We start from the raw sequence: 9,295 nt of genomic DNA, 5'->3' as shown, positions 1-9,295 counted from the left end.
TGTATCATTCACTGTATTTCTTTTTCTCACTGTTTTTTTCCCCAGTGGTGTATCAAAACATTTAATGGCAGTGAGGCTGCCAAAAAGAGTTTCTATGGTGAGTGACATTCACTTTGCTTGTCTTTTTCTTATCTTACTTGAAATCATATTAAACTTCCTGCTTTTGACTGTTAGCAAAAGGGGTGTTTGCTAGGTAGGTGTTCGGGTATGTTTAAGACTCAACTTCCTCAAACTAAACTTGCTGGCGTCCTCTCCAGCTGTACTTGGGAAGGTCTGTCAGCAACTGTGGATTGTTGTGAGTTTCCCGCTAGGCTCTGCCTGGTTTTCTCCCACCATGATGCTGCTAGCTGTTGTACAAGATTGTCGTGGGTTTCCACCTGGGCTCTGCCTGGTTTCTTCCCACCATGATGCTGCTAGCTGTTGTACAAGATTGTCGTGGGTTTCCCCCTGGGCTCAGCCTGGTTTCCTCCCACCATGATGCTGCTCACTGTTTGTACAAGATTGTTGTGGGTTTCCCCCTGGGCTCTGCCTGGTTTCCTCCTACCATGATGCTGCTTGCTGTTCTACAAGTAAGTAAAATATTCTTCAGTATGGCCGTAATACACCAAACAAATAAATAAACGCTTAGAAAAAGTGGCTTTATGTATCAACAAATCTACTGTAATTCTTCAACCTCTTCACATGTTTTACCAGCCCTGATAGCTCACTTGGTAGAATGTTAGCTTTCAGGGTAGGTAGATCCAGGGTCAATCCTAGGTGATGTCACACCTAAGACCGTAAAAGAGGAAGTTGTAACTGCGTTCAGCATTAAGGGGATAGTGCAACGACCTGTTGAGATAAAAGAGCTGTGGAAATCCAGCCTGCAGCAAGGAGGCACATTACATGCACTCTAAGGACTCGTTCATCGTCATATAACTGAAATGTTGTTTAGTACGATGTTAAACACACAAAGCACTCACTCACTCACTCTTCGCATGTTTCAATAGTTTATTCAAGAATACTAGTTTATTCAAGTATTATTCTGCCCAGACTGGTAAAATTATTGTTTTTGTGAATCCCTCAACCTGGAAAACTGAACCAGCTGAGAACATTATACTTTTGAAGCCCTGAGATGTGCCAGCATTACATGCTCTTTCATGTGCATAAAGATATATTAGGGATACAAGGATATCTGCTTGATGAAGTGTCAGTATGAACTTCAAAAATTTGTAATCTATTTGAAAAAGTGAGTTACACTATCTCCTTTGGGTTTGGAAATCTTAACTTTAGGATAAGGATTGTTGTCTTATAGTAAATAAAAAATAAAAATATATACTGTTTAAAAACATGGTAAACAAAAAAGTAGTCATTTTTTAACATAAAATATTGTCGATATCATTGATGTATTCTTTCTTTTCAGCCAACCTAACAACGATCATTCCACAAATGAGCAAACTCAAGAGCTCCACAAAAATCCTGTGGATGCTTCAAGGTATTAACAACCTCATTAATCTAAATCGTTACGGTTTGATCAGGGGCCTCCTTGGCCTTGTGGTTAGCGTGATAGCGCAGCACAATGACCCAGGGGCCTCTCACAAATGCAGTCGCTGAGAGTTCGAGTCCGGCTCATAGTGGTTTCCTTTCTGATCATGTATGGAGAAAGGTTGTGGGTTTCCACTGGCTCTGTCAGGTATCCTCCATCTTATGATGCTCATTATTTAGTACTGAGTACAACTCTAAACAGATAAATAGATTGAATAACAAATATGCAGCTTTGATTTAAGTTTACTTTTTTTCACATTTGTGAAAGTTTCATGTCCAAGACAAGTGGTTTAATTTGTGCATTCTGGTTTCTTCTGCTCTGTTGTCCGTATGCTTGGACTGGGTGGGGTGTCATGTCTGGTGTCAGCATACTGTGACTGGGTGGGATGTCATGTCTGTGTCAGTATACTGTGACTGGGTGGGTGTTATGTCTGGTGTCCGTAAACTGACTGGGTGTGGCGTCATGTCTGATGTCAGTATACTGTGACTGGTGGGGTGTCATGTCTGGTGTCAGCAGCAAACTGACTGGGTGGGTTTCATGTCTTGTGTCAGTATACTGTGACTGGGTGGGTGTCATGACTAGTGTCAGCAAACTGTGACTGCATGGGGTGTCATGTCCTTGTGGTAGTATACTGTGGCTTGGTGTTATGTCTGGTGTCAGTATACTGTGACTGGGTGGGGTGTCATGTCTGGTGTCAGTATACTGTGACTGTCAGGGGTGTTATATCTGGTGCCAGTAGACTGTGACTGGGTGTTGTGTCATGTCTGATGTCAGTATACTGTGACTGGGTGGGATGTCACATGTCACATGTACTCAGCTGTGTTTCTCTCTCATCTTTGCCAGATCCAGTGTATGAGGAAAACTTGCACCCCAACAGGTCCATGATCACTAATGATCAGGTAGACGATTACAACAAGATGGCCATCAGCGTTCTGTAAGTAGCCATAGGGCCTGTACTTCTGAAGGCAAGTTTCCATTGAGCTTGGTCCACTTATAAAGTTAAAAGTATAGTAAATGTAGAAATGAAGTTTAAGTCACAAAAATACCCATCAAAAACTTATTTTGTTTTACCCTTTGCCAATCATGTTTCAGCTCAAACAGTCCTGTGGAAATCTGGACGTCCTCCCGACTTGTGGGTCAAGGTTTACAGAAGGAGTTTGCTGATGGCCTTCATGCTTCGAAGTCTGTTCTAGAACATGTCAGTTCAGAGTTATCTCCCCACTTCATGCTCGTATTTTGTCTCTCTTATACCTTCAGGGTTGAGGTTGTTTGTTTTTAAACAAAATTCATGTAGTTGTTGTGACTTTATCATAGATCTTATAATCCAATAAGTGTTGCTTTCAGCTGCGGCTTTCAGTCAGAAGGTTTGGTCAGGTACTACTGGTTTCTTCCACTCACAATCCTGACTGCTTATCATACATGTTTAAGTGAAAACTTCCTGCACACAGCACATACACTGCTCTCAACTTTCGCTTTATATCTCTGCCGCCACTAGCGAATTTTGTGAAGAAATCTTGAACAACGCCAAGGTCACCAGGGTCACGGTGATGAGGCGGGAAGGGATGTCTGTACACACAAAAAATACGTGTTAATACTTGTTTCTAATAATGCTTTGAACACATGCATTCGTTTGTATAATACATGTAAGTATTGACAACATGATTCTAACACCTGAAACAATTTTATTGCTGATTGCTGATTAAATAGTTCCGGCTCAGAACAACGATGTTGGAGCTGATCTCAGAGAAGCCTATGTAAAGTGAGCGTAGGAAATGGCACATCTGCCAAGAGTGTAAACTTTTCTTCTCACGAAAGAATGATGAGGACAAATAGAAAGAATGCCCTCCTCTGTGGTTGTAATGTCAGACAACCTGGCAATATTTTAACAAGAAGAACAATTCTCACAGCATGTTATAATTATTCACAGCAGAGCCTGGGTGACAATATAGATAATACCTTTAGTTAAAAGTTCAAGTTGTAACTTGTAATGTCAAAGTTGAATTTATTTACCTGTTGTTTTCATTTAAGTCAGAATAAGTGAAATATTTATGTGTAAGTGGAAGTGAACTATATTTGAGAACGCCATAAAACACCAATCAAATAAATAAACAGAAGACCGTCATCCACCATTTCGAGTGCCAGTTTGTATGTCACATGTGAGAAAGTCCTTCACTAACTTGCTGACAGTCTGGTGGTTTTATCCAAGTTTCTCTGTTTGTTTCCCAGGACATCCAGATGTTGATGAACGTGTACTGTAACAATCACATGAACTACAACGATGGCACATGTTGTAGTGAGCCAGAGCCCGCCACAACCCTCCAGATCATCACCGCTGCCACATTCCTAGTCTTGTAAGAATCTTACAACATTTCCTAAAAAACAACAAATAAGATGATATGCTTACTGTCTGGAACATTGAGCTTTGATTTTTATCTCCACCCACTAGCTCATTTATACAGATGATGTCAAGAGTAGCAGAGTGTGGATTATGTGTTCAAATAAGTACCTGAGCAATTTTGATTGGATAATAATTGGTGCTTTCATACATGTAATTTTCTAGAGAAGTCCATGACTTCATACATGAAGTTTCTAGTCTAGCAGTATTGCTGTTCGCAGTTGTGAATTTTTGTGCTTTTTTTTTTCACAGTTTTTACATTATCATTCTGAAACCTCTCCAACAACACCGTACAAAAAAAAAATTAAGCGTCAAAATGGAGGCATCTAAGTCCGATTCCACAAAGCCATTTCTGACTTAAGTCAAAATTTGAAATATGATTTTAAAGCTTATTATTTGGCTTTAGAAATTAATATTGTGTTTTCTTGAGGACAGCATAAAACACCAGTGAAATGAATGTATAAATCAAGGTTTGCAAAATAACTAGAGATGATCTTTTTTCTCCATTTGCAGTACCATTTGTGCAATAGTGATGATCATTTACCGACGAAAAACAAGGCGCAATGGTATTAAAACCAGGGCAGGTAAGTATCAGGATTTGCAGAATTCTAATTTTTTTTGTTTTGTTTTTTGCATACATTCATAGTTCTGCTGCAACAACAACAAGAAAATAGTGTATATTGGAAAGAAAAATCATTTTTACTATGTTTAAGAAGTAGAATAGTCTGTCCAGAGATGTGCTTCAGGATTGTGCTTTAGCACCTCTTATCTGTGGTAACGTTTGTTTTTAGCAAAGATGTATCCACAGTGAACAAAAGCAAAGATGTATCCATGGTAAAACAGGGTTCACACACTCCTTGAGACTCTTTGAATTTCCTGCAAAATCAAAATTCCGTTTTAAGTCCAAAAAAAAAAATGAAAATTCCTGGAAACTCCTTGAAAATTCTGCTTTTGGGTGAAAGAAATGCTTGTCTTGTACAACCTTCTTAATCAAGAGGTGAAAAAACTGAATTCCTAGAGCTAATTTTTCTGAAGGAATTTACAAATGTATCTGAGGCAATAGGCCGTTAGAGCATTACACAAGGTCAGTTTTCCTTACCTAGCCACTGCACATCCAAACGTGTTACGTGGGCTCTTTCTTAACCATAAACTTGGTCATTATGTATTAAACAGAGATGATGTCTTGGCTTCCATACATTAACCTCTTGGTGTGCAGTATTTTACTTATTCAACTAAACAGTCAAAACACAGTTAAAATATGCGGACGTGACATCATAGAGGGCGCTGTTTGTAGGTTTCCCCACATGATGCATGCCTGGTCGGTGGTACGATCTGCAGTGTCACGTAGGCCTAGTATTGTGAAACTGTCAGATTAGCTGAATCGTAAGACCCAGCGCACACCAACAACATTTGTTGTCGAAAACGAGATTCCCTGATCCAGACAACATAAAATGTGTGAAATTCACTCGTACGTGGGTAACCACATCAAGGTTTCAGGAGTCTCGAACACTTGATCCAAAGATTCAGCTTGTTTGAAATTTCATTTGAGTAGGCCTGCGTACATAATGGAAGCTGTCACACAACTTTTTAATGTCACATGACCATGAACATGTGACCATGTGACCATCTTTCACCGCTGGAATCTTCAAAAATGGATAACAAAAGTTGCCCGGGTGCGGGTAACCAGTATTCTCAATAATTGACACTGGGATCTGAAAATTCGATTTTGGACAACAAGTACTCTCCGTGTGTGCTGGGCTGAAGAAATCCTATGCAAAGGAAAATTTAGAAGTTTAATGATTGGGGAGAAAAAATTAGAATTCTCGCTATTTTGTGTGTAAATAAACAAGCCCGTTTTGAAGATATACATGCAGCCAAATTTAATGACTACTGGTACCTCTCAAGTTGGATAAGAAATAAATACAGAACTCAAAAGGTTGAACTAATTTCACTACCTCTCAGATTGGGCAAGAAATAAATATGGAACTCGGAAGGTTAAACTAATTTGACCACAGGAACTCAAAGGTTAAACTAATTTGACTACCACTCAAACTGAGCAAGAAATAAATACACAGCTCAAAAGGTTAAACTAATTTGACTACCTGTCAAACTGGGCAAGGAATAAATACAGAACTCAAAAGGTTAAACTAAAAAAAAATATGTATTCTCCTTCGAAAGTTGAGCGGAAAAAGTACATTGAAAAGAAAAGTACAGCATTAAATAAACAAAGTTTAATGCTACAGAGGAAAGCTGTAAAAAAAAAATATAAATCACCATTAAAAAAATTTTTAAACATTTTGAACAGGGCATGCATCAGATTTTTGGCAAGAGATGGAATCAGATTATCAAATTTGTATCAAGAATGGCTCAAATTATTGTCTTTCAGTAAATATCAGACTCATACCTGTGCTATTCAAATTATGGTATTAAGTGGTTCTAAAATTTTAAACAGTTATAAATGCGACCAGCTTGATAAAATTTTAGAAACTTCATAACTGGATTTGAACAGTACCATGTGTATAGACATGGCTGGTATTTTGTGTAAGGTTATTACTTAAGCTATGCGGCAATTTCACTGGATTTGCGCTGATGAATTTGTTGTAGAAAATCTCTCAAATAAACCTGTTTTAAAAGCTACATAAAATCTTGAAAATTACAAATTTACAAAAACTTACTGAAAACTCCTGGAATATTATTCATACATCTCCATGTAAGATACATCTAAGATTCGGCTATGCTTCATTCCATCACAATTTAATTGTCCATCACACGCATTACTGGGGACCTCCCTTTCTGAGGTGGTTAGCGTGCCAGTGAGGCGCAATGACTCCAGAACATCTTACCAATACGGTCGTTGTCAGCTTAGATCCATCTCATGCTGGCTTCCACTCTAGCCCTGCTTGGGAAGGCCTGCTAGCAGCTTGTGGATGGTTGTGGATTTTCCGGGCCTCTGCCCGGTTTCCTCTCACCATAATGCTGGTCACCGTGGTAAAAGTGACATATTCAGCATAGAACACCAAATAAATAAATAAATAAATAAATAAATACACACATTACTGCAAACATGGAATAGATACAACAACAGCAACTACCAAAGACTTCAATATCATGGGATAATTGTGAAGAATTTATTATTCCAGAGAGTTTGGGGGAAATTGGAGGAAAATGAAACAATCTTACCTGTAGTATATACAGTTTTTCTTACGCCTGTACCACTGGCTGCATTATGTCAAGTCCTTTTGTTCATCCATCCAGTCGTTCATAAACTGCTTGACCACATCACTATATTTACAGCACAACTTCCCTCAGAGTTATACAGTTTGCACTTACAGTGTACTCAATAACCACAAGAGAAGCATACTGAAAATAAGACACATGGCTGTGTAATTTACAGAGTTATGCCCCCTTCTCACATACATAGCTTATCGACACTGTATTTGATGAACTGCTCAGCTTATAGGTTTGAAACAGGATAACATCACATTGGTAGGATGAATTAATCACACTAAAGAGCATTAGGGACAACTTTGCTTCAACCAATAGTGGTACTTCAGCCATCGCATGCTGTGTTTTTACAGAAGTACTTACCTTCTGTGCAGCTAAAAACTAGTCATGGTTGACATGACGAGAAGGAGAGCACAGGGCCTGGCACGGGACCTTGGCTGAGCTGAGAGAAAACATTGGCTTGCTGTGAAGTCAGTTTTGCTTCAGTTTTCAAGGGCCTGCATTTTAATTGTCTCAAAAAGATGTTTTCCACATATTAATGCTGCTAGCTGCTGAATCATTAGAACAATTTTTTGAAAACGAAAACGATGATTACTGCCATCAGGTGTGAATCTGTTGTCTACAGAAAAAATGACCATTGTGTAAGGCTGAATTCTTTACCTGTTTGGCAAAGACAGTAGCTTATCCCAGGTGGACTGACAGAAGCCAAGGATGTCAGTGTCTGTTATTCACTCTTGTGATGGGTGTAGGCGGTGGATCCGAAACTCTTCTGTTTTTGTTATCCAGAGAACGGGCTGCGTAACGCTCAGTCTGAGGCTCAGCAGGAGAAGGCTCAGGGTGTGTATGAAGTTCTGACCTCCGTGTCAAAACTAGGGGTCATCATGGGCTATTTTTACCTCTGTGACAGGTGAGTTGCAGGTGTAATGTTCTTTAGCTGATGATTTGTTTGTTTATTGGTAAGTGTTTTACGCTGTACATAAGGATGTTTCACCAATACATCAGTCGCCAAGATTATGATGGGAGGAAACCATATGATAGGAAACCATATAGAGAAACCTGGGACCGTCCCCAGGCTGCTCACTGACCTTGATAATGCAGTAAACTCTCTCCAAAAGCTTGTGAATAGTGAAGTGTTTTGTCGCCTCATTTATGACTACATGTAGTTTAGTGAAGCCTCTCAGTGCCCACATCTAAAATTCATCCATAGCTGATTTGCACATTTTGCCTCATTATTAAGTTTTTTCTTTTATTTTAATGTATAGAGAGTGTAAGGTGTTTTGAGGTTTGTTTCCTAACAATATAATTTTCAGCAGTATAATGTGATATTCATTCATTGCAGGTTATGTGGAAAGGTCTGCCAGCAACCTGCAAATGGCCATGGGTTTCCCTCGGGCTGTGCCCAGTTTCCTCCCGTATAAGTGAAATATTCTTGAGTATGGCATAAAAAACCAATCAAATAAATAAATAAATACATTGCAGGAGTCTTGATTTGCCTCTTAAATTGCACTTTTGGGGGCATTAACTGTACGTTTGACAGTGGAATTTTGAAGCGTTATTGTTGTGTGGTATTGCTCTGCTCAGAGTTTCCCCACGTGTGACGTGCATGCGTATATGTTTATGCCATATTGATTGAAGAAGCTCATGTACATGTAAGACTAGCCCAACCGTGGTATATTGTCACCAAGATCGCACAGGCAAGGAGAAAGACTTCTGTTTTGATTTGAGGGATAGATGTATTGTATATTTATTTCATCAGTGTTTTATGCCCTACTCAAGCATATATCACTCGTACAACGGCAGCCAGCATTATGATTGGAGGAAACTGGCTTGCTATCAGACCATCTCACAGATGCCACAATTGATACGTATTAGGGATATTAAGCCTCAAGCATGCCAAGTAAACAAACCTGTCTGACTCGGTCCTTGCTAAGGTGTAAAACGCCTGCCTGTGTTATAGTTTGAAAATAAACACATTATTTGACTTGATGGATAAAACATTTGTCTTGATGGATGAAACATTTGTCTTGATGGATAAAACATTTGTCTTGATGGATAAAACATTTGACTTGATGGATAAAACATTTGACTTGATGGATAAAACATTTGTCTTGATGGATAAAACATTTGTCTTGATGGATAAAACATTTGACTTG

At 39.0% G+C, this 9,295-nt stretch overlaps 1 protein-coding gene across 1 annotated transcript in view; it reads left to right on the top strand.

The window, feature by feature from the left end:
* Window positions 1-9,295, top strand: part of LOC135464737 (N-acetylneuraminate 9-O-acetyltransferase-like) — a 40,380-nt gene that overhangs the window by 4,934 nt on the left and 26,151 nt on the right. The window contains 7 exon segments of the mRNA XM_064742261.1: window positions 46-97; window positions 1,400-1,471; window positions 2,366-2,456; window positions 2,615-2,720; window positions 3,749-3,873; window positions 4,431-4,501; window positions 7,929-8,049. Of these exon segments, the coding sequence (XP_064598331.1) occupies window positions 46-97; window positions 1,400-1,471; window positions 2,366-2,456; window positions 2,615-2,720; window positions 3,749-3,873; window positions 4,431-4,501; window positions 7,929-8,049 (638 nt within the window).

Source organism: Liolophura sinensis, chromosome 4, assembly GCF_032854445.1.
Source record: "Liolophura sinensis isolate JHLJ2023 chromosome 4, CUHK_Ljap_v2, whole genome shotgun sequence".
Classification (NCBI taxonomy): domain Eukaryota; kingdom Metazoa; phylum Mollusca; class Polyplacophora; order Chitonida; family Chitonidae; genus Liolophura; species Liolophura sinensis.
This window is presented reverse-complemented; position numbering and strand designations above follow the sequence as displayed.